A 25,205-nucleotide genomic window follows, 5' to 3' on the forward strand; every position below is an offset into this window, starting at 1 on the left:
TTTTTCCAAAATCTCGACTGAACTCTGTCAAAATAGAGTATTTTGATCAATTCCTATTACAATTTATTAAAACAGTTTTCTAAAACGCGAAATAACAGCCAAAACTCTTTTTCTAACATAGGATTTTTATAATTAAAAAAAGTGACGTCACACCATCTGAACCCCCCCCCCCCTCCCGTCATCACACACCGTCACAAAATTACGGACCCCTCCCCCCCCCCCCTTCGAGTGTGACGTCGATTATTTGTGGACGACCCCAACTAGTTATTTTGGCTCCCGACAAAAGGGCTCCATTCATTAGGAATCCAGACAAAAGGGTCCTGTCAATACCGTTCCCGTAGAGACAATAAGTCTCGCCGCGAAACGGCGTAATTCAAAATGTCCCCTGCCAGTAGAACCCCTTCATCTACTCTTCAAAGTTAAATTTAAACTAAACCCGCAATACAACGGTCTTGTTCGAAATGCTTTTTTTTTACATTATTTCATCAAGTAGGCGTTTAAGAAATATTATGTTTTTAAATTTAAGGGTCATCTAGTTATGAAGTCCATTAAATTAACTCTAGAGTTAATAAAACATTCTCAACATTTTCAAATAAGTGGAACTGTGCTGTTAAAAGCTTGATTTTTAAAATGAATTGCTGTAGGTTCACGAATAGAAGTTTTTTTTAAAATTCAAGCATTTAAAAGAGGTTATGGTGGTAGTAGAGCCAAGTATGGAGACAATGGTTACGTCTATTCAAAAAGTAGTCATTCGATTTAGTTGTCGGGAGCCAATATGGCGTGAGCCCATTTGTCGGGAGTGCAAATGTACGGTAGCCAAAATGACGATAGCCCATTTTACGGGAGTCAATATGACCAAGATATTTTGACTGAGTCGTTTTGTCGGGGACAAATCGGCTAAAATCGCCCATGCCATTTACCAACTACTCCCATCGGAAAAAAAATTAAATGATACAAAGATTTCATGAGTTTTCTAAACGAATATTTATATGCATATTATAACATTTGATACATGATATTTTACAGTCGTTACTTCATTTAAAATTTAATTTTGACAAAACAGATAGACTATATTAAAATGATCTTAGATCTAACGACCGAATAGTACATATTTTTTTAGTGTCACATTGAAAAATCCCGTTGAACCCTTTTCACAATATTTATCTGGCAGTCTAGGTTATCAACAACAACAAAATAACAGGATTACTAGCTAAAGAAGTTACACGCTCATGCTGAGACAGCATGTAACGAAAATGATAGAACCTTACTTTCAGAAATATAAATATTTGGTTAATGAATGTTTGTAAAATTACAACAACTACACATCTAGAATATTAAATCTGATTTGTGATTTGATTAATTGATAACTGGACTAAAATAAAATGTCCAACGCAAACACGACAAATAACAGGTACAGTCAGTCAGTTGAATAGAGTCGCTGAGTCAAATCAAAGACAAAGTAAAAAAAAAAAATTAAAAGAAAGTGGAATCATGGAATGGTAGTGGTACAACTACTTAATGATTAAGTCTTAATCTACTACTAGATTATAATCTCCTAGATCTAGGCAATAGTAGGTGCAGGAGTTTTATCTGACATCATTGGAGAGATGTATGTCGAATGATTTAATAAAATTTTAATTAATTAGTTTAGGGCAGGGATAGAAGCTTTCTTGATGTAGAAAGGGGTGGGGTTTAATCATTATGACACAAAAATGCAAGTATGATGTTTTTTTGTGATAGGCATGACCCAAAATATGTGAGGAGTCCATTTTTGAGTGTGAAAAATCTTGTAGTTTAGTCTAGATGGTAGGGGTTGACGTGGTCGAGTCGTTAAAGCTCATGGTTGCCAAACCCAAAAGCCTCGAGTTTGAACCCTCGGGCAGATAAGGCTCATTAGCTGGGGACAGCCACTCTTCTAGGAGAGACAGCTGCCTTGTAGTTTGTTCTTGGTAGGACAAAGGCTATGGAAGCAAATCCAAAAAGAAAAGCAGGCTGAAATCTGAGTCATTGGCCTCAATGGCGCATAACCAGTTGACACGTATACCTAATTGTGTTGGAGGAGATCCCCTCTAACACTAAAATTAAGAACGAAGAAGAAGAAGAGTCTAGATGGTCAATCAAAGCGGATGTTTTAAAATGTTCATTCTATTTCATCATGTAACTTAAACCTCTCTTCCATTTTGCTGTGTCATTTGTTGTGCAAATCATGACAAGTTCTTTGTTGTATGTGAGGTCTTGTGTTGAGACCTTAGACTGTTTAGATCAAGTGGCAATGGAGTAGTATATGAAGCTCAACTGTGGTTTCTACTAGGCCTCACAGTGAGGCTGTCAGCAATATGTTCCACTCCCATATTCATGTGCAATAAATAACATACCTATAAATAGCAATAAATAAAATACTTTTAAATAGCAAAAAAACCCTATCAATAAATAACATACCTATAAATAATGGTGCTATTTCGGGGAAAATGTATTTCTTCTACAGTATGACAAAAATGTTTGCGGAGAAACAAAAAAAGACTAGCCCTAAACTCCCTAAGCCTAAGCCTAATCCTAACCTTACCCTACACCTTACCCTACACCTAACCCTAACACCATGTCTAACCCTGACCCACAAGTCTAACTTAAGTTAGATCTAATACTTTAAAAAATAAATTATTAATTAATTAGCACTAATAAAATAAAATAACCTACAATTAAGACAAATTTTGAACCCAAAAATGATACTTGATAGCCGCCACACTATCGATTCTGGCCGTGCAGTGCTTGAAACAGTGTGCAAAAAAAAATAACAATATATTAAATGAAAAAAACCTCTCTAAAAAAAACTTGTGTTAAGAAAGTAAAAAAAAATGTTTGTTTATAAATAAAAGCTAAATATAGCGACCAGATGTTAGAGGATCTAAGCAAGCTGCATATTTCCTCTTTAGTTGGCAGATATAAGCACTTCCCCTATAAATAGCAATTTTATTGTGTGGGTTATTTTAATATGAACACCTAAGGTTCTTTATGTGATTGCAGGTCAGGGAGGAAAAGATCTCATCATGAGCTGGAAGATGGGGATGAAAGCTTGCCAATTTCTAAGCGCATCAACTCGCTTCATATTGAGTAAGTGAGAACATTACTTTCCTGTAGTCTGAAGCCAGTATGATCACTTGGGCTAGTATCAAAGTTTTGTTTAGTGCTTGCATTAGGTATATTTTAACTGTCACGCCCGAGTATCAACTTTAGCCTCAGCCTCTGGTTTATCACATGTGACTATACTATCTTTTATAAACATTTAAAACATTTTTTACTTCATCTTTATTGAATAAAAAACTACTTACAATTGTATTGGTCATTTGAAAACTATCTAAAAATTGACATTCAATATTCATTTCAGAGCTGGATCTCAAGTCTTTTCTCAGGTATGTGTTTCAAAAGGTTATGATATTGTGTAGTTTGATATTCTGTGTGATACTGTGTGACCAATAATTCAATAAGCTGTGTGATACTGTGTGACCAATAATTCAATAAGCTGTGTGATATTGTGTGACCAATAATTCAATAAGCTGTGTGATACTGTGTGACCAATAATTCAATAAGCTGTGTGATATTGTGTGACCAATAATTCAATAAGCTGTGTGATATTGTGTGACTGACATGTTGTCAATTCTTTCCCTCTGACTTTGCCTTGAATTGCCAATATTTGAGTTAAAACAAACCTACTAAATCCCTTACTCAGATGTATAATAAAGTTAAAAGTAGGCCCATTTATCTTGTAGTGAAGTAATTGTTTTGTTTTCTAAAATATCAGTATACTTTATCTTTTCTAGATGAGTCCCAATGAGAGCCATGCCAGATCATATCCTGCTTCAAGCATCAATTCTGTTGGAGGCAACACTCACTTTGAGCAGCAAGCCAATGGCCTGCCCATGGCTTGCAATGGAAACTTGAACAATGCTGCATGCACTCCCTCTAACGGGGCAGCACAGTTTGGTGTGGACCAAGCTAATGGTCCTGTGCATCCAAATTATCTTCACTCTATGAGTGAGCCGTACTCGTTGTACCCTAGTCATGTGTCAGCACCCTCCTCTAGTCACCAAGGACACCAGCAGCAAGGGTTCCCTCCTCCTGTGGGGTGTCCAGGAAACAACCAACAGTATCTTATGCCAGGACAATACTCAACCCCCATGGGGTTTTCAAGCTCTGGGACCCAGCCCGAACCATCCTCACCCTACCAGAGTGGTCTGCCTTCATCTTACTTCCAGAATGGCCAGAACCAGGTGTCTTACCAAAATGGCCAAAATTACCAAAATGGCCAGCTGTCACCATACCCCGCCAACCCAGCGGAGTGCCCGCCTTCGTCCTTCAGCTCCGCCTGCACCACTCAGCCAGGCGCGGGCTACACTCAGGAATTCCACCTCCAACAGTTACCGTCTGGGAGTTACGAGCCCGAGCTAGGGGTCAGGGAGAATCCCTACTACTTCTCCGTCAACCAGATGTTGTATGAGGCCCATCTAAGTCGTGTCAGACGCTTAAACCCCTACCCTTGCAATAACTAGACATGATGAGTCATGTCAGACGGTTAAATCCCTACCCTTGCAATAACTAGACATGAGTTTGGTGGGGTACCACATGATGGCAAACTATTCATAGCATTTTATTCTAATTTTATATTTATTTGCTATTTATTTTGTTAGAACAAGGATATATTGTTCACTCAAAACTTGTTACTTACACGTTTTTAGGTATTTCATACACAAAATCTTTCCATATTTGTTTACACAGAAGAGTCTGAGTCAAAATTTCCAGGGCCATTAATGACAACGGGCACAGAAAAACAAAAATGACATTTCCATATAAAGCACAGTAATTAACATTTTATAGTATATTTTACACTGAATACACTGTAATCATTTTTAAATAATGTGTTATTTATTAATTTTGAATTTTTAAAAATTATGAAGCATCAATTAATATAAAGGCTCATTAAGATCCTCATTACATAAGTACTTTAATAAAAAGTAACAATTTTTCAATAGTCCAATCTTACAGATGTATATCCTTTTTAAAGCTGTGTTAAATTCATGGGTGTGTAGAGTTGCCACATTGGCAAAATTTGTTTTCTCTTTTTCTGCTTTTTAGAATAACACATTTAAAAATTCATCTCTGACTCCCATTAACCCTTTGTCTAACATAGCCTTATATCTGTGATGTTAAAAAATTTAAAGGTTTTTATGACAATAGAAAAACACATATTCAGTGGTCATTTTTTGGGGAAATAAAATAACATTGTCATAATGTTAAACCTTTTTTTGGCCTGCATTGTTTTAGTGGTGGGGCTAACGTTAGGGTCAATTTTTAGGATAGTGCTGGGGTTAGGATTAGGCTCAATGTTGGGATTAGTTTTAAGCTCAGGTTTAATGTTTGGGATAGTGCTGGGGTTAGGATTAGGCTCAATGTTGCGATTAGTGTTAAGCTCAGGTTTAATGTTTGAGATACTGTTAGGATTAGGCTCAATGTTGGGATTAGTGTTAAGCTCAGGTTTAATGTTTGGGATAGTGCTGGGGTTAGGATTAGGCTCAATGTTGGGATTAGTGTTAAGCTAAGGTTTAATGTTTGAGATACTGTTAGGATTAGGCTCAATGTTGGGATTAGTGTTAAGCTCAGGTTTAATGTTTGGGATAGTGCTGGGGTTAGGATTAGGCTCAATGTTGGGATTAGTGTTAAGCTCAGGTTTAATGTTTGGGATAGTGCTGGGGTTAGGATTAGGCTCAATGTTGGGATTAGTGTTAAGCACAGGTTTAATGTTTGAGATACTGTTAGGATTAGGCTCAATGTTGGGATTAGTGTTAAGCTCAGGTTTAATGTTTGAGATACTGTTAGGATTAGGCTCAATGTTGGGATTAGTGTTAAGCTCAGGTTTAATGTTTGGGATAGTGCTGGGGTTAGGATTAGGCTCAATGTTGGGATTAGTGTTAAGCACAGGTTTAATGTTTGAGATACTGTTAGGATTAGGCTCAATGTTGGGATTAGTGTTAAGCACATGTTTAATGTTTGAGATACTGTTAGGATTAGGCTCAATGTTGGGATTAGTGTTAAGCTTAGGTTTAATGTTTGAGATACTGTTAGGATTAGGCTCAATGTTGGGATTAGTGTTAAGCTCAGGTTTAATGTTTGGGATAGTGCTGGGGTTAGGATTAGGCTCAATGTTGGGATTAGTGTTAAGCACAGGTTTAATGTTTGAGATACTGTTAGGATTAGGCTCAATGTTGGGATTAGTGTTAAGCACATGTTTAATGTTTGAGATACTGTTAGGATTAGGCTCAATGTTGGGATTAGTGTTAAGCTCGGGTTTAATGTTTGGGATAGTGCTGGGGTTAGGATTAGGCTCAATGTTGGGATTAGTGTTAAGCTCAGGTTTAATGTTTGGGATAGTGCTGGGGTTAGGATTAGGCTCAATGTTGGGATTAGTGTTAAGCTCAGGTTTAATGTTTGGGATAGTGCTGGGGTTAGGATTAGGCTCAATGTTGGGATTAGTGTTAAGCTCAGGTTTAATGTTTGAGATACTGTTAGGATTAGGCTCAATGTTGGGATTAGTGTTAAGCACATGTTTAATGTTTGAGATACTGTTAGGATTAGGCTCAATGTTGGGATTAGTGTTAAGCTCGGGTTTAATGTTTGGGATAGTGCTGGGGTTAGGATTAGGCTCAATGTTGGGATTAGTGTTAAGCTCAGGTTTAATGTTTGGGATACTGTTAGGATTAGGCTCAATGTTGGGATTAGTGTTAAGCTCAGGTTTAATGTTTGAGATACTGTTAGGATTAGGCTCAATGTTGGGATTAGTGTTAAGCTCAGGTTTAATGTTTGAGATACTGTTAGGGTTAGGCTCAATGTTGCGATTAGTGTTAAGCTCAGGTTTAATGTTTGAGATACTGTTAGGATTAGGCTCAATGTTGGGATTAGTGTTAAGCTCAGGTTTAATGTTTGGGATAGTGCTGGGGTTAGGATTAGGCTCAATGTTGGGATTAGTGTTAAGCTAAGGTTTAATGTTTGGGATAGTGCTGGGGTTAGGATTAGGCTCAATGTTGGGATTAGTGTTAAGCTCAGGTTTAATGTTTGGGATACTGTTAGGATTAGGCTCAATGTTGGGATTAGTGTTAAGCTCAGGTTTAATGTTTGAGATACTGTTAGGATTAGGCTCAATGTTGGGATTAGTGTTAAGCTCAGGTTTAATGTTTGAGATACTGTTAGGATTAGGCTCAATGTTGGGATTAGTGTTAAGCACAGGTTTAATGTTTGAGATACTGTTAGGATTAGGCTCAATGTTGGGATTAGTGCTAATCTCACGTTTAATATTTGAGATACTGTTAGGATTAGGCTCAATATTGGGATTAGTGCTAGTCTCACGTTTAATGTTTGAGATACTGTTAGGATTAGGCTCAATATTGGGATTAGTGCTAGTCTCACGTTTAATGTTTGAGATACTGTTAGGATTAGGCTCAATGTTGGGATTAGTGCTAATCTCACGTTTAATGTTTGAGATACTGTTAGGGTTAGGCTCAATGTTGGGATTTGTGCTAAGCGCAGGGTTAAGAATGGTTGCTGATGTCCTTAAAATAATAATTAGAGAAAGTTTGAAATATTACGGCATTTTTAAGAACAAACATGTTTTGTTGCATGAACTTAGTGAAAAATGATCCCTCTAGTTTTGCGATGTTGATCAATTTGTTTTAACTTTGAGCTGTACCAGACAACAGCTTGTTGTGTGAGACACATCTTATGTCCGATGGCGGTTTCTCTTACTGGCTAAATGACAGGACCCAAGTTTGGATGCTTCTGGAAAATAAACTGTCTGATATAACTTGGGTTGTTTTTACTTGTCTGTCTGATGTAATGTTCCTGACAGACAGACAGAGAGACAGACAGACAGACAGACAGAGAGACAGACAGACAGACAGACAGACAATCAGACCTACCTAATTTACTTGTCTGTCTGATGTAATGTTCCTGACTGTCAGACAGACCTGTCTGATTTAGATCATGTCCATCCTCCTAACCCCCATGCGTCGAATATTTAATTTAGTATCACAAGATATTGGACAAAGGAAGAAAAGTTCCGCAGCCAAATCTCACTATAATTATTGTTGAGTTTTCTCCCCTGTATTGGACTGAAAAAATAAATTTAAAAATGTTCACAAGATGTTACACAATATTCCCAGAAAAGATATAAAAGCCCATGTGCGCATGGTTGTAGGAAGAAAAGTCACAGGAAAAAAAGAAAAAAAAGTCACAGGAAAATAAGTCACAAATATATATTTGCATGAAATTTGTAAATACTTTTATGTATTAAATATTTAGAAAGTGCAAATTAACTAAGGATTAACTAAATGTAATGTGTGTAGGTTGTATACGCATAGTAATTTTTATAATTCATCTAAAAAAATTTAGTATGAAGTATGTAGATTGTAATTATGGTAAACATAAGATTAATAGCATTTAATAGAATGCTCCAAAGTTCACGGTTTTCATCGTGTTTTTTTTTTTAAAATACCAACATTAAATTACCGTGAAATGGTAAGCTCCTCTGACTTGCTGCCCTCAACTCATCGCAACAACAATTATGCTTAGTTCAACCACCTTTACTGCCCATATTTATCACGCTCAGGGGCGTAGCGAGGGGGGGGGGGGGGGCGGGGGGTGCGGACCGCACCGGGTGACACCATTTAGGGGGGTGACACCAAGGCAAAAAATAGCAAAATATATAGAGAAAAACTCGAGGGGGGGTGCAAATCGAAAGTTTGAGGGGGGGTGCAAATCGAAAACTCGAGGGGGGGGTGCAAATCGAAAGTTTGAGGGGGGGGGGGGGGTGCAAATCGAAAATTTGAAAGTTTGTCCCTGGGAAGGGTCTCTATGCCTCTGGGGGGGGGGGGGTGACACCATTAAGTGCCGCACCGGGTGACACCCGACCTCGCTACGCCACTGATCACGCTCATTACATAACAAAACTTAGGATTAAAACAGAAAGCCGACAATGTTCAAAGGCTGTCATTGACGCAAAACGCCAGCAACACAAAATATGTTCGGGCAATGCCTATCTGAGGAGAGGCCGACTAGAGAACAGCCTACGGCAAAACATATGCAAAACACGATGTGCCTAAGTTTCTTTTATAATTAACCTTTCTACCGCGTATTTAACTAAATACGTTACAAAAGTTGAGATTGTTGTGTAAATTATCTTAGAGTATTTTTACTTACAATTGTTATAAATCATAATGCTTTTGACGTCTATAAATAATGTATGCTATAAAAAAATACAACACACAACAATAAACATACAAAATTGTACAATTCTTAACAAATAAATCAAAATATTTCTAAAAAGACTTTTGTGACTTTTTTCTGTGACTTTATTTCTGTGACTTTTTTTCCGATAAAATTTTTCCAGTGACTTTTTTTCTGTGACTTTTTTTCTTAGCAAAAACTGTGACTTTTTTCTGTGTTCTTTCTACTTGTGACTTTTTTTCCATTCACCGTGCGCACCCCCCCCCCCCCCCTCTCTGCAAGATTTTTGAGGCGATATGATCAGTATGTTCAGCGATTATTATATGGAGAACTTAAAGATACGGACTTTTGTTGAAAATAATATAGTGGATGTTATAAATGTATAAACTAAATTTTATTCAAAGCAGAAAAATAAATATACAAGCATATTCGAATGTAGAAACACATTTTTAACTATACAGCCGGAAAAGTGTTTATTGTCGTGACAAGAACGCAATAAACAATGACGTCACATGCCACATGTTTAAACTATGAAAGAACACAAAACTAATGGCATCATCTTCCAATTTTAGAATATAAAGAAATGAACTATTTCATTCAAATTTGATTTAGATCTACTTATCAAGACGTACTCTATGAAATGTATACAATTTTCTCGGCCACAAATACACATTTTAAAAATTACAAGAATACCATATAACAGCCGGGGTTTTACCGGAAATATTTAAGTCGCTTAATCAGTGTGCATTTAATATGGTGGTGTGTTGATTAATAATGTAAATGATTAGGTTTTTCTTTTAGGTATTGGTAGACTATGTTATTTTAAATGTGTCGGATTTTTAGCTATTTTTTTTAGTTATTTCTTTGCTTTGTCACTAATATCGTTCAACGTATTGTAAAGCGCATTGCGTTTTCACCAATAACTATTTTATAAAATATTTTTCTCAAACAAGTAAAACATTAAAAATTTAAAGTCCTATAATTCACGTATAACGGGTACCGATGGCTAGTGATATGGTAACTAGCACATAGCTGCACGAGATGTTAGTGTAAAAATAATAACCTGCTGTGTACTTCAAGATATTATAAAATACATCCAGTTGTTTCATGTTATCATGGAATGAAATAATTGTCTGAATTTTTTATTTAACTTAATTGATTATCATTATAAAATATAGGCCTGATTTGATTTTAAAAAGCTCACAGACACCCTAAATGTGATAATGATATTCTAATTCGAACTTTGGCCGTTTGCCGTTAGGCAGTTTGCAATCTGGTTGGCCAGTTAACGAAGTGGCCGATTTCAGGCTTTGGCCTATATATATATATATATATATATATATATATATATATATATATATATATATATAGGCCTATATATATAATTATTTAAAAAAAAGAGTAATTTCTCCCTCTGTAGAAAACACCATGTCGGTCGCGGGAATGTATGCCGAACCTAAAGGTCACCTGGTTATTGTTCTATGTATTCGTCATTAGCTTGATGCTTGGGGGCCTGACGTCAAACTCTTGGACAAATCTATCTTTTCTTGCCCATAATTCCATCCTGATCCCCCGAATGGAACAATGCAAGAGCTGGCGGAAGTGACGCTAACACCGTCAGGAATGTGGCACGCGCCACCTCGAGGCGGCAACAGCCCCTAATGTCTTGTTGCTAGGCAATCACCAGTGCCGAGCTTCCTTGACAAGCTCCCCGGAGATCAATCAGGTCTGGCATATAATCTAAAATCAATGTCTTAATCTTATATCGAACTTTTATAATCCTCAGTCGATCCGCCGCCATGTTTGTGTAAATCAATCTTTTTTTCTGTCTACTTCAGGTAGACGAAAACCTTCTAACGGCGGTCAACCTGACCTCCTTATAAGAGATTGTGTGCCGACTCAGCTCACAAGGCGTACCCAGCATAACAAAAGTCACCGAACCTTGAAATATCAAGGTTTCTGAAATATGCTGAAACTGATACACTAGTTGAGATGGTCTAAAATCAATCACACAGACAGAAAAATGTGAATCAATCACACAGACAGAAAAATGTGAATCAGTCACAAAGACAGAAAAATGTGAATCAAACACACAGACAGAAAAATGTGAATCAGTCACAAAGACAGAAAAATGTGAATCAATCACAGGAAAATTTGATATAATACTTATATACGAAATTTCATCAACCTAGCTGTAATGGTAATCAAGTTATCTTGTTCACAGACATGCACATACATACACACGCACCCAGACATATGGACACAATTACAAAACTATATTTTTCCGACTCAGTGAGGTGTAAAACGTCGAGTTTGTGAAAATCTGGATTTCGATTTTTTGCACGGTTACAATACTTCCTCTATACTTGGTATACTATTAAGGATTGGTGTGAACGAATATTAGTGCGAAAGTTAATGGCGCATTGAATAGTTACGCGATTCGCAAGAATGTGACGTTTTAGTGTAGGTTCGTTGTTGTCGGGGAAAGAAGTTAAAAAGTACACTTGTTGTTGTTGTGTTAGAGTGATGTCGTAATGTAGTTCAGTCTTAGTATTGTTCGTTCAAGTCGTCCTTTGTAATGCAATAAATAGTCAAATTAATGTCATCCTGTCGAATCATTTGTATACCTTGATGTCGTCGTGCTTTGGGATGAACTACTGAATGGCTAGACAGAATATAATGGTAGTGTCGACCCTCTCATGTAGAGCCCTACATTACATAGTTAATCAGTTTAACAATGTAGATGCCATTGGAGTAGGTGTAAGTCAAAGCCTGATGTTATTATAAAACTTCATCTCTCTTTGTTTCTTTATAAAAAGGTTATGGAAGGTTTTTTAAGGTATTTTACTGAAATGTTTACCGGACGCATGCAAAATGATATAAACAGCCATAGCTCTTCTGTTATATAGGCTAGATGCAGTGTTTCTTCCAGACTCCCCCCCCCCCCCTTAAACTTTCGATTTGTACCCCTCTCTCAAACTTTTGATTTGCACACCCCCCCATAGAGGGGGGGGGGGGGGTTATGCCTACGCCACTGCAAATAAGTATTCGCAAAGCTTTAGAGTAGCGTCCCTTTTGTTTACATGTTGTCATTACCCTTCAAACAAAAGTCTGTTTTAGTTATATTGAGATTAAAGAATGTAAATAAATAGTACACACAATTCTGTAGAATAGGAACGATTGGGAGGGAAGTGACATTTAGCGCAGGAAATTTAGAGGATAGGTAGGGTATAATAAATGGTGGGGTTAGGACAGTTAAGGGGTCCATTCTCTAATAGGCAGTCTATGTCTCTTTCGTACTTTCGTGTTGGTTTATTGTCGAACCTGTCCTCATCTCACATCACAACAGTTGGCTGACGCTTACCGTGTAATGTTAAAATAAATAGCATGTAATTGAGTTAGTTCGAAGTGAGTTTTCATACAAGCCCAACGCACTAATTAAGGTTGTCGCAAAATGTAACATATTTGTAACATATGTCAATGATGTCAATGAATTTTCATTAAAAAAAAAGATGTTTAGTACAGTTTAAGAAACTTACGAACTTCGCCGATACTTTTTTTGGTGAGTAGGTGAGTAAGTGGGTAGGTGGGTAAGTGGGTAAGTGGGTAGGTGGGTAAGTGGGTAGGTAGGTAGGTAGGTAGGTGGGTAGGTGGGTAGATAGGTAAGTGGGTAGGTGGGTAGTAGGTAGGTAGGTAGGTGCGTCATGATGTGAAAAAAATATTAAATACATAATTGTTATTTTGGTGCGAATGAATGTTGTTACGAGAGATATGACGAATGCATATTTGATGACGCGGATGAAAGAGAGTGAAGTTTTGCCATAGGAACGGGTTGTTATGGTATGCAAGCTAGGTAGTTCGGACTAGGGAGAATGTGAACGATACTTCGTGTAATGTCGATAGTTTTATGTTTATTTATACGAGAATAGTAGTTGAATAATTATTGACCAAGAAAATAATAGGCATTGTGTAAAGCGATTATCGCCTGTATCATGGTGATAGAAATGCACATGGTAGTGGTACGCTTTAAATGGTAGTAGATCACGTGATCAAACACGACACTCTCACAGCAGCCCTAACAGTCATGTATAAATGTGCCATCTAGTCCATATAGGTCTTTGTGCTAAATTTCTCTTTTGCACATTTTTAGTTGTATTTTTTCTGGTTGCGCATTTTTGTGTTTGCGCTTTTTTGTGTTTGCGCTTTTTTCCGTTTGCGCTTTTTTCTGTGTGCGCTTTTTTTCTCTTTGCGCTTTTTTCCGTTTGCGCTTTTTTCCGTTTATGCTTTTTTTCTGTGTGCGCTTTTTTCTTTTTGCGCTTTTTTTCCGTTTGCGCTTTTTTCTGTTTGAGATTTTTTCCGTTTGCGCTTTTTTCCGTTTGCGCTTTTTTCCGTGTGCGCTTTTTTCTGTTTGCGCTTTTTTCCGTTTGCGCTTTTTTTCTGTTTGCGCTTTTTTCTGTGTGCGCTTTTTTCTCTTTGCGCTTTTTTCTGTTTGCGCTTTTTTCTCTTTGCGCTTTTTTCCGTGTGCGCTTTTTTCTCTTTGCGCTTTTTTCCGTTTGCGCTTTTTTCTGTTTGCGCTTTTTTCTGTGTGCGCTTTTTTCTCTTTGCGCTTTTTTCTGTTTGCGCTTTTTTCTCTTTGCGCTTTTTTCTGTGTGCGCTTTTTTCTCTTTGCGCTTTTTTTTCCTTTTGCGCTTTTTTCCGTTGCGCTTTTTGTTTTGCGCTTTTTTCCGTTGCGCTTTTTCCCGTTGCGGTTCTTTCCGGCCACCATTGTAATCGTGCACAAAAAATAATCGAGATTGTTACAAATCAACGTTTTATACCTCCCTGAGTCCGAAAAACATAGTTTTGCAGTTTTGTCCGTATGTCTGTGTGTGCGTGTATGTGTGTGTATGTATGTGTGTCTGTGAGCATGCTAACTTGAGTACCGTTACAGCTAGGTTGATGAAATTTCATATATAAGAATTATATAAAATTTATAGTTCTGTATAAACTTTTCCGCGATTTCCGGTAACCGGAAGTAGAACTACTTTAAATTTTTCAAAATCCTATATCTTGAGTAATGTTTTAGATAGATAAATGAAATTTCACGTGTAAGTAAAAGATCTAATTCTCTGCCTAGTGTTAAATTTTGAGTTATTTCCTTTGACCGGAAGTAGTAATTTACACTATTTCCGATTTCTCAAAAACCGCATGTGAATTTATCAAGTACTAATAATATTCCGCACTATTATACACATAATGTTTGGCTTTTATTTGGTGCGCAATTCTTTTTCTACGAGATTCTATTATATTTTTAAAAGTTTAAGTAATTAAAAATGTATTAAAAAATCATGTCTATATCCCGAGTTGCCATCCCCCATAGTGTTATATAAGAATATTCTAGAAAGTTTAGGTGAGATCACTCTCGGTTTATTTCTTTTATCATTCACTGTTTATTTCTTATCTCTGCAGGATTGAGCACAGTACCCAACTAAATGGAATCTACATTGGCGTAGAGAGAAATATCAAACAAAAGCCTGTCTCGACATTGGGAGGGCATTCCGTTGACGCTAGTTTGGTTCGATGATCAAATTCCACTCTACATAGGTTTTTTTTCTATTCAAGCTTAGTACATTTAAAAAAAATAAGCTTTCAAATATTGCAAATGTAATATAATCAAAGGAACAACAAAAAAAAAAAAAAAAAAAGCAGTTTGTCAATGTAAAATCCTTTCGAGCTAATTTGGGCTGAACGCCGACAGGAAACTACATTGAATTCTTTTTGGCTGTTGCATGAAAGACGTTACAATTTCAAACAATCGGTAGATGGCTTTCATACACTTTCTGTGAATGTGTTTTTGTTTTCCGCGCTGTTCTGAACACTCCAGACTTGTCGGTCTCTTGGTTGCTATGTTGCTAAATTTATTAAAAAAAATGTTTAAAAAATTAAACAGTTTATTGCATACAAATTGGAGCCAATTTTGTTCGTTCAAATATTTATTTGGTTTTGTTGTTTGTAATTAAACTGGCCAAAATTTATCCGGTTACTTTAATTCAATACCGACTTCATCGATTGTGTGTTTGTAAAATGTCGCCTGTCTAGGGAGAAATCTCGAGACTCTTTGACTATAATCCATTCCCAGCAGCCGACATATGCTGGCGCACCATTCGGTGATTGTAAATAATAGAGTCCTTGCAAACACGCGACCTAAATCACGTGATACCTACGTCCGCCGCCACGCTGGTGTACACCAGACGTAAACACAATCAGCTGTTCACCAGCGCTGGACGTGTTCACCAGCGCTGGACGCGTTCACTGTATGTAAAGAACCGCACCCGCGGAAAAGGAAAAATACGTTAAAAAACTTGAACTCTTAGGAATTGAAGATCCTTATACTGTTATTGACAGTTTCGTGGATAATATAAATATGTGGCCGAAATTTCTAAATAAAAATACCCACACACACTTTAAACCACCCCACCCACAGATTAAACCCCCACACACATTAAACCCCACCCACACTTTAAACCACCCCACCCACACTTTAAACCACCCCACCCACACATTAAATCACCGCACCCACAGATTAAACCCCCACACACATTAAACCCCACCCACACTTTAAACCACCCCACCCACAGATTAAACCCCCACACACATTAAACCCCACCCACACTTTAAACCACCTCACCCACAGATTAAACCCCACCCACACATTAAACCCCACCCATACAATAAACCCCACCCACACATTAAACCACCTCAACAACAAATTAAACCACACCACCCACAGATTAAACCCCACCCATACATTAAACCCCACCCACACATTAAACCACCCCACACACACATTAAAGCAACCCACACACACATTAAACCCCACCCACATATTTTCACCCCACACACACATTAAACCACCCACCCACACATTAAACCCCAACCACACATTAATCCCCTCCCCCCACACACACCCACACATTAACCCCCCCACATTAAACCACCCCACCCGCACATTAAACCCCACGTGATCTTGGCTTATCCATTCACCTGGATCAGATCACATCAACAAATTCAGCCGACATCCCAACTGCATGTATTTAGTTATCGATTACTTCCAACTTAACAACCAAATTCCCCTTTTGTCCCTTTGAACAGAACTTCATGCCAACACAAAGAGGTGAGAGAAAAAGAGAATGATTCCCTACGTGGTTGTGGTAACATCGCTGCGCACCAGTGTATGCAGTCAATTATTTACAAGCACCAATGTATGCAGTCAATTATTTACAAGCTGACGTTTAAGTCATTTACGAGAACAATGAACAGAAATAATGCTGAACAAATTTCTGCTGCTGAATTCAATGGACCGTGACCACTGTTGACGCCACTGTGTCAACAACCCATCTCCCCCCCCCCCCCTCGTTGCATGAACATTATTTTAACAATTCTCACTAGAACCAGTAGGTCTGGAACTAATTCTCTGCTCTAAAAGTTCAAGGACGAATTCTATTGGTGCTCTTAGTTCGAATAGTGCTAGGGGCTCTGTTTCCTCTTCATTGAAATGATTCGCATTTTTCAAATTATTTTAGAATTTATTTATGTGTAGTCATGTAATTCTGCTCTTGGAAATTAATTTTACTTCCGGTAAATGGAGACGATAAAATTAAATAAATATAAGTAAAGCGGGATTACACACACTGGACTTTCATATATTTTTATATGGTTTTCCAGTGCAATGGGGATATATAACAGCAGTGGCGTAGCGAGGTCGGGTGTCACCCGGTGCGGCACTTAATGGTGTCACCCCCCAGAGGCATAGCGACCCTTCCCGGGGACAAACTTTTAAGTTTTCGATTTGCACCCCCCCCCCCTCAAACTTCCGATTGCACCCCCCCCCCTCAAGTTTTTCTCTATTGTGCTATTTTTTGCCTTGGTGTCACCCCCCCCCCCCCCCCCTAAATGGTGTCACCCAATGCGGTCCGCATCCCCGCCCCCCCCCCCCCCCCTCGCTACGCCCCTGTATAACAGTAACGTCATAAGCCTTTGAGAACTATTAATTAATGACACTTATAATTCCCTAACTCATGTTCGCAACATTTTGCAATGGAGGAAACAAACCTCTTTTAATATTAAACAAAATCCTGCAGGTAAAAAGTTGGGGTGGGGTGGGGTGGGGGAGTACTCAAGTATGTTCAGTGAAGTTTCATTTAGTTGGCAGATAAAATGTAGCATTACGAAAGTAACCAGTAAGGTAATTAAAGTGACCGAAAGAGTTTAACTAAAACAATGTAGTAAGTGAACGAAGTAAAGTTCATCCGCCTAGATCCTACACCCTTCACCCCCGTCATCATCTTCTGTAAGCTCAGGGCTCAGATCGGCTGGTTCTCAAAGAAAATAAACTTTATATAACCCGTTTATTTCTTTACGAAGTTTGTCATTTATAAATACACTTTATATAACCCGTTTATTTCTTTACGAAGTTTGTCATTTATAAATACATTTTTCTTCTTAAAAAGCGTAACCAAAGCAACAGTGGTGGCATTTTAGGGGCTGGACAATTTTAACGGCAGTTAAATTAATATCAATGGGGAAAAGTGCTCTGAAATCAAGCAATTCGACATTCGAACACATGAAATTCGTATCTCGAGGTACCGCTTTATTTACTTACCAATGTACATTTCTGTTTTACTTGTAAAGAATTGACCTGCCGCTGCTATTAAAACTTACCTACCAATGTACATTTCTGTTTTACTTGTAAAGAATTGACCTGCCGCTGCTATTAAAACTCAGAATGAGAAAATTGTTGTCAAACAGGAAATAATGTTTTCTACCAGACCACGTGATCGATGTGAAAAGGGCGGGGCACCACTCTACGCCCTACAGCATTGACTGGGCCCTAACGGCAACTGACGAGAGTTCTTTTAGCACTTTTTTGTTCCAGACTATTCAAATGACAAAAAATTCTCTTCGATGCCCCATTATTCCACGTGATCAATGGAGCGTGGCTAATGATCACGTGGCCCACACGGCTGATTGTAGCGTGGCGAGTGATGGAGCCATGGCCAGAGGGCGCTCATGTCTATAGGGTGGCAGTTAATGTTTTGGTTGCCGTGGAAAGTTTGGTTAGGTGGGGGTTAATATTTTAGGTGGCGTGGAAAGTTTGGTTAGGTGGGGGTTAATATTTTAGGTGCCGTGGAAAGTTTGGTTGTGTGTGTGTGGGGGGGGGGGATGGGGGGGGGGGGGGTTAGAGTTTATATATTAGAGGATGTGGAAATTTTGGTTAAGTGTGTGTGTAGTGTGTGTGTGTGTGGGAGGGGGGTTAGAGATTACTATTTTAGCGGGTGTGGAAATTTTGGTTAAGTGTAGTTGTGTTGTGTGGTGGTGTTAGGGTCATGATGTGGTGTGACGTTAGGGTCAAGGTCAGATTATAGAATCAGTTTGGGGTGGGATCTAAGGTTCGAAACTTGCTGTAGTGCAACTCACGACCTTGACCAACAGTTTTCAAACCAAATAAATTTTCACTCTTTGAATGTTGTCAACCGTCGCTCGTATGATCGTCTACCGTTGCTGCCCTTTAAAGGCTCGAATGTTCGTCAACTGTTGCCGCCCTTTAAAAGGGTGCCAAGAGTTCTGTACTTTGTCAAGATCTCAGTTGAGTCAACCAGAGAAGAGAGCCTCAGGGGTCTGTCCCTCCCATGTCACGTGATGCAGGCAACCAGAGTTTCTTCCAGGCAACTCTTAGGGGGGGGGGAGCCCCAAACGAAATGGAGTATATATAGAAAATATATACTTTTAACAGTGTCCGCCCCCCCCCATCCCGCGGAAATTTTAGTCCAACCCCCCGAAAATTTCAAGTCCCCCCCCCCCCTCCCCGGAGAAAAAAGAAAGAGTCCTGAGTGAATCAGCCTGGGAGAACTGGCAAAGACACACTTTTGATATTTTCATTGTCAGCATATATATATATATATATGTTTTATATATATATATATATATATATATATATATATATATATATATATATATATATATATATATATATATATATATATATATATATATATATATATATACAAATGCATATAGGTTTAAATAAATAAATAAATGTATACGTATATGTATATATACATGTGTATATATGAATGTTTGTATATATATTTATATATATATATATATATGTGTGTGTGTGTTTGTATATATATATATATATATATATATATATATATATATATATATATATATATATATATATATATATATATATATATATATATATATATATATATATATATATATATATATATATATATATATATATATATATATATGAGTGCGCTTGTGTGTATCTAACTTGAGTTTAGAATTGAAAGACCTTTAATGAAATGAATATTGACCAGCGCAAGAAAAGCGGCGTTTAGCTTGAACAAAAGAATTTTTTTCTGGCCATTGACTGAATCAAGTGAGCGACTAAAGGCCGGCTGTGACGTAACAACAGAACAAGGCGCCGGCAGGGAACCAGCCGTTCGATCCGGAGGATCACAGATGGCATCGATCCAAATACGATCGACAGCGATACAAAAATAATCAATCGTTTACTCGTCTAAAAGCTCAGCGGTAAATGCATAATATATATATATATATATATATATATATATATATATATATATATATATATATATATATATATATATATATATATATATATATATATATATATATGCACACACATACATACAGACACTTGTTATGGGTGACTATTAGTTACTGTATCTTGTGCCATACAACCAAATGGTGCCACTGACATTATTTCACTTACAGCTGGCCTATAGAGTTCACTCGGTGTTTGGGTTATTAAAACAACCAACAAACAATGTTGTATTCTGACAGAACGAACAAACACAATGTTGTATTCTGACAGAACCAATAAACACAATGTTGTATTCTGACACTATCCTACATTACAAGCCAACGACAGTGGCAAGTGTGTCTAGTAGACCGTCTATATCAAATGAGTGAACGGAGCTTTATACCTACGCGGCAAGTGTCCCTAGAAAGAGCCTGCCCTTTGTCTAGGTGTGATAAAAGTATCGAACAGCCGTAAATCATCTATTTACGTGTGGCTTAGGTCGTCTAACGAACACAAGAGCAACTCGTAAACTTCTCACTTGAAAGTGTTGATTGATTGAAAACTGTCAAGTTAAGGCATGGTGGTCTTGTTAGCTCACGTATAAACTCTAAACATCAAACTTTGCTTTTCTTAAAATAGCAGCATCATTTGACCAGCCCAGCAGGATGCTATGACCTTGACCCAGCATACCACTTTGACCTAACCCATGAAACACCTGAGCAAGACACTATAACCTTCAAACAAGGACGATCACACTCTCCAAGGCACAATGACCTTGACCCAGTATGGTAAAGTGATCACCTTCTCCAATCTCAACCAATCAAAATTTCAATCACCTACCGTGACCTTGACCGTAACGTGATTGTTTCTGAGATAATGAGTCACGTGCCATCATGATAACATCAGTGAAACGTCACGCGTCACGCTTCATCAGTTTCCCTGGCGTCACTACCAGAGTCATCTGACTTATGACTCGACAAACTGCAGGACCTAACCGATAAACGGTCGCCAGATTATTTAATTACCATCTCGTTAGCCTCGCTAATTGAAACCCCATCTCGCGGCTGGATGCTGGAATATTCCATCAAGCCTTTGAATATTTGACACAAGCTTCAAACAACAGCTCCAGCAAGCTGGGTCGGAGTAAAGCAACGCTTTCTCGGTCTCCTGGACAGTGGCGTAGCTAGGATTTTTGGGCCCCTATGCAAAAATTATAATTGGGCCCCCCTACGTCATTCTGTAAATTGTGTATTTTACACGTCCTAATTGTATATTTATAGGGTATTATTATGTAGCACCCCCGTATCGTATGATTTTATATCACTTTTATGTAAAAACAAACTGAAAAAAAAATGTAAGCCTGTTACATTCAAGTAGCCTAACACAGTAGCATTGTTGGACGGGGTGGGGGTGACACTCACTAAACGCGCCGGGCAGTGGCGTAGCGAGGTCGGGTGTTACCCGGTGCGGCACATAATGGTGTCACCCCCCCAGAGGCGTAGTAACCCTTCCCGGGGACAAACTTTCAAATTTTCGATTTGCACCCCCCCTCAAGCTTTCGATTTGCACCCCCTTCTAAAACTTTCGATTTGCACCCCCCTCAAGTTTTTCTCTATATATTTTGCTATTTTTTGCCTTGGTGTCACCCCCCCCTAAATGGTGTCACCCGGTGCGGTCCGCACCCCCCGCCCCCCCCCCTCGCTACGCCTCTGGCGCCGGGGGATATCGAGCCTTGTGACGCCACTAACCAAATACAAATTTTAAAAAGTTGCTCATGATTTATTTAGATTTTTTTTTCTTTCTTATAAGTTTGCAAAGTGATTAATATGTTTCTTGAAGTCCCATTAGCTGCTTCTGTATGTTCGATACCTAGGATGGCCAAGTTACTGACCCAAAGGGCATGTCTACAACTTGTTTCATACCATCATAATTATGGAGAGACTCGGGGCGCCTAATCGTATACTACTGCCGAGACGGCTGGAGGACACCCTAATTTTCTTTCTCCGTATCCCTAGGGCATGGCGCTCAATAAAACAAGTGTATGCGCCGTATGCTCACGGGGAAGCCCGGGGCGCAGGCTGATGCACTTCTGCAGTTTGACCGTTGAATTAAGCAGTAACCCTGACCCCTGTACAGGACACACAATCAACTCTGGGTGGCAAACCGAACCGCCTTACTGTCAAGGAGACGCTCTCCGAAAGAAATACAAAAATATTTAATGGCAGAAAACCTTACAGAAGTCAGTTTCTTTCTGGCTTCTCTTCGAGGAGGAGGGGGAGGGAGGGGGGGGGGGCTCTACTTCTTGTTTGTGGGGTTGTTGTAGGAAATTTCACCGTCAGTAGAGGTTTGTCTGAATTATTCTAAACGACTTCCAGATGTTTCTTGGCGATTGGATCATTTTTGTACTAATGCATAAAGGACAGGGAAACAGACAAATAAAAATCTTATATAGCGGCATATTGATGAGAGATACATTAGATCAACAAACAAATTGTGATTAAGGTTAAAACTAGCAGAAAAACATTGACAAATTTTTGACTTAGCTTGTTGTGAAAACACTGTCGACGGTTGTTAACCAAAAAAAGGACTTAATTGCAATCATGGATTGATGGATGGAATTCCGGTGAGGGCAGAGAGTTGAGAGGGTAGGGGTGCAGGATTGTGGCGGTGGGGTAGAGAGTTGAGAGGGTAGGGGTGCAGGATTGTGGCGGTGGGGTAGAGAGTTGAGAGGGTAGGGGTGCAGGATTGTGGCGGTGGGGTAGAGAGTTGAGAGGGTAGGGGTGCAGGATTGTGGCGGTGGGGTAGAGAGTTGAGAGGGTAGGGGTGCAGGATTGTGGCGGTGGGGTAGAGAGTTGAGAGGGTAGGGGTGCAGGATTGTGGCGGTGGGGTAGAGAGTTGAGAGGGTAGGGGTGCAGGATTGTGGCGGTGGGGTAGAGAGTTGAGAGGGTAGGGGTGCAGGATTGTGGCGGTGGGGTAGAGAGTTTTTAGCGATGTGTATAAATTTGCTGGTGCCGGATGCCAATCTCACAAAAGAGTCAATGTTCAAGTTTATTGATAGGCTAATTCCATCAACGGCTTGCCCGACAATGCAACAATGTCTATAGTGTTATTAATACCAATGGGTCCTATACAGCACCTCCCCAGTAAGAAAGGTCTGGAGGCCTTATTTGGAACTTTTGATTACTTCTACAGTAGAATAGAAACTGGATTTCCGTTTTCTTTTAAAATTATTTTTATAATACAAATATTCAAATTCCAATGTTAAACTTAAAAGAAATTAAAGGGAAAAGGGCCCCTATTTGCATTGGGCCCCTATGCCGTGCTTACGCTAGCTTTACGGTAGCTACGCCACTGCTCCTGCAGCAAGTAATACACATTCTTAATTGTAGTTTGTTAAAAAGTTTTCAATTTAAGACGCTACACGTGTGTTACTGAAAGTTAAGTTCAGGAGATTTTGGTCCATTGCAACAATCATAGAATAGGATTGTGTATCCAATGATTGATCTAACACATGATAATTTGGCACAACCCCGCCTTCTATCTGACACAACCCCGCCTCCTGCCACAACCCAGCCTCCTATCTGACACAACCCAGCCTCCTATCTGACAACCCCACCTCCTATCTTACACAACCCCGCCTCCTATCTGACAACCCCACCTCCTATCTTACACAACCCCACCTCCTATCTTACACAACCCCGCCTCCTATCTGACAACCCCACCTCCTATCTGACACAACCCCACCTCCTATCTGACACAACCCCGCCTCCTATCTGACACAACCCCGTCTCCTATCTTACACAACCCCGCCTTCTATCTGACACAACCCCGCCTCCTGCCACAACCCAGCCTCCTATCTGACAACCCCACCTCCTATCTGACACAACCCCGTCTCCTATCTTACACAACCCCGCCTTCTATCTGACACAACCCCGCCTCCTGCCACAACCCAGCCTCCTATCTGACAACCCCACCTCCTATCTGACACAACCCCGTCTCCTATCTTACACAACCCCGCCTCCTATCTGACACTACCCCGCCTCCTATCCGGACAGAGAAAACACGTAGAGAGTAACCCTCATACCGCCCAATGGACTGACCAGCCACCTAAGGGTCTATTACACAGCCAACAGCTGTCCACTGAGACTGACCAGCCACCTAAGGGTCTATCACACAGCCAACAGCTGTCCACTGAGACTGACCAGCCACCTAACCTAAGGGTCTATCACACAGCCAACAGCTGTCCACTGAGACTGACCAGCGATCTAGGGGTCTATCACACAGCCAACAGCTGTCCACTGAGACTGACCAGCCACCTAACCTAAGGGTCTATCACACAGCCAACAGCTGTCCACTGAGACTGACCAGCGATCTAGGGGTCTATCACACAGCCAACAGCTGTCCACTGAGACTGACCAGCCACTTAAGGGTCTATCACACAGCCAACAGCTGTCCACTGAGACTGACCAGCCACTTAAGGGTCTATCACACAGCCAACAGCTGTCCACTGAGACTGACCAGCCACCTAAGGGTCTATCACACAGTTACACAGAGCGACATAACATTGGATGGAGCAAAGTTTACGGAACTTTAAAAAAAAATTATCTCCGAAAAGGTGCCTCTGTCATGAATATGTTCGCCCCCCCCCCCCTTCCCCCCTCCGATTACAGCTTTATGAAGACCGTACTAACAAGATATGAGTCATGAAAGAATGATGAATGATAAAAGTCTTGGAATCACATTGTGTATCATAAAAGAATGACACACGATAAAAGTCTTGAAACACATTGTGTAGTCTAAGTCTAGAGGAGAAATACCCAACCAATGAGGCCTGGCGACTGGAGTGCCTAATGAAGCGTGACGTTATGTCGCATCTAACGCCTGGTCAGGCAGTAATGACGTCATCAATCGCCGTTACATCGGCTGTAATATCCCCAATATGTAACCGTGAGTGTCTCCCCCCCCCTCCCCGCTTTACCACGACGGATATGTTGTCATTGATCACGTGTCACAGAGGACCAATCAGAGCGAGGTGGGCGGAGTCTCGCTAGTGTTGGACTGAAGCCGGAAGCACTAGGTAACTGGCGGCAAGTTTTGCGACCATTGGAGGGAGTTACCGCAGGAGTAGTTCCAACAGACTTGTGCCGAGAGTTGAAACACCAGGACTAGTTCCAACAGACTTGTGCCGAGAGTTGAACCATACAACTTTGCGAATAGTTTTAAAAGGAATACCAACAGGATTTTCTCTGATTTTCTCGTAAGACGAAAGTTTTGGGATGCAGCGTTAAGATGGGACACTTATTTCCGCCTTTTGTTTTTCTTGTAAGTATCATACCTAAAA

General features: G+C 39.5%; 3 protein-coding genes across 3 annotated transcripts in view; 2 read left to right on the top strand and 1 right to left on the bottom strand.

Moving 5' to 3' along the window:
• The first annotated feature begins 1,182 nt into the window (after positions 1–1,182).
• On the top strand, positions 1,183–6,006 carry LOC131941355 (uncharacterized). Its single transcript, XM_059300589.1, has 4 exons — positions 1,183–1,411; positions 3,022–3,108; positions 3,383–3,407; positions 3,816–6,006. The coding sequence occupies exons 1-4, from the start codon at positions 1,383–1,385 to the stop codon at positions 4,542–4,544; spliced, it is 870 nt and encodes a 289-aa protein (XP_059156572.1). The 5' UTR covers positions 1,183–1,382; the 3' UTR covers positions 4,545–6,006.
• Positions 5,588–11,068, bottom strand: LOC131941307 (circumsporozoite protein-like). The gene is made up of 2 exons (XM_059300501.1): positions 10,952–11,068; positions 5,588–7,021 (listed from the first exon to the last, which is right to left on the bottom strand). The coding sequence occupies exons 1-2, from the start codon at positions 11,066–11,068 to the stop codon at positions 5,588–5,590; spliced, it is 1,551 nt and encodes a 516-aa protein (XP_059156484.1).
• A 13,920-nt stretch (positions 11,069–24,988) lies between these two features.
• LOC131941308 (uncharacterized) overlaps positions 24,989–25,205 on the top strand; it is a 92,025-nt gene continuing 91,808 nt past the window's right edge. The window contains exon 1 of the mRNA XM_059300502.1: positions 24,989–25,186. Coding sequence (XP_059156485.1) covers positions 25,154–25,186 — 33 coding nt within the window. The 5' untranslated portion in view covers positions 24,989–25,153. The remainder of the gene's footprint in view (positions 25,187–25,205) is intronic.

Source organism: Physella acuta, unplaced genomic scaffold, assembly GCF_028476545.2.
Source record: "Physella acuta isolate Inbredline_101_S28 unplaced genomic scaffold, ASM2847654v3 ptg000357l, whole genome shotgun sequence".
Lineage (NCBI taxonomy): Eukaryota > Metazoa > Mollusca > Gastropoda > Physidae > Physella > Physella acuta.

Bases quoted from the DNA above. Each gene is read 5' to 3' on its own strand.
- LOC131941307 (XM_059300501.1), bottom strand. From the start codon at position 11,068: ATGGCGGCGGATCGACTGAGGATTATAAAAGTTCGATATAAGATTAAG. The intron at 7,022-10,951 runs GTGATTGCCTAG...ATTAAACCTTAG, and splicing joins GTCAAGGAAGCTCGGCACTG to CTTAACACTAATCCCAACAT.
- LOC131941355 (XM_059300589.1), top strand. From the start codon at position 1,383: ATGTCCAACGCAAACACGACAAATAACAG. The intron at 1,412-3,021 runs GTACAGTCAGTC...ATGTGATTGCAG, and splicing joins GCAAACACGACAAATAACAG to GTCAGGGAGGAAAAGATCTC. The intron at 3,408-3,815 runs GTATGTGTTTCA...TATCTTTTCTAG, and splicing joins GATCTCAAGTCTTTTCTCAG to ATGAGTCCCAATGAGAGCCA.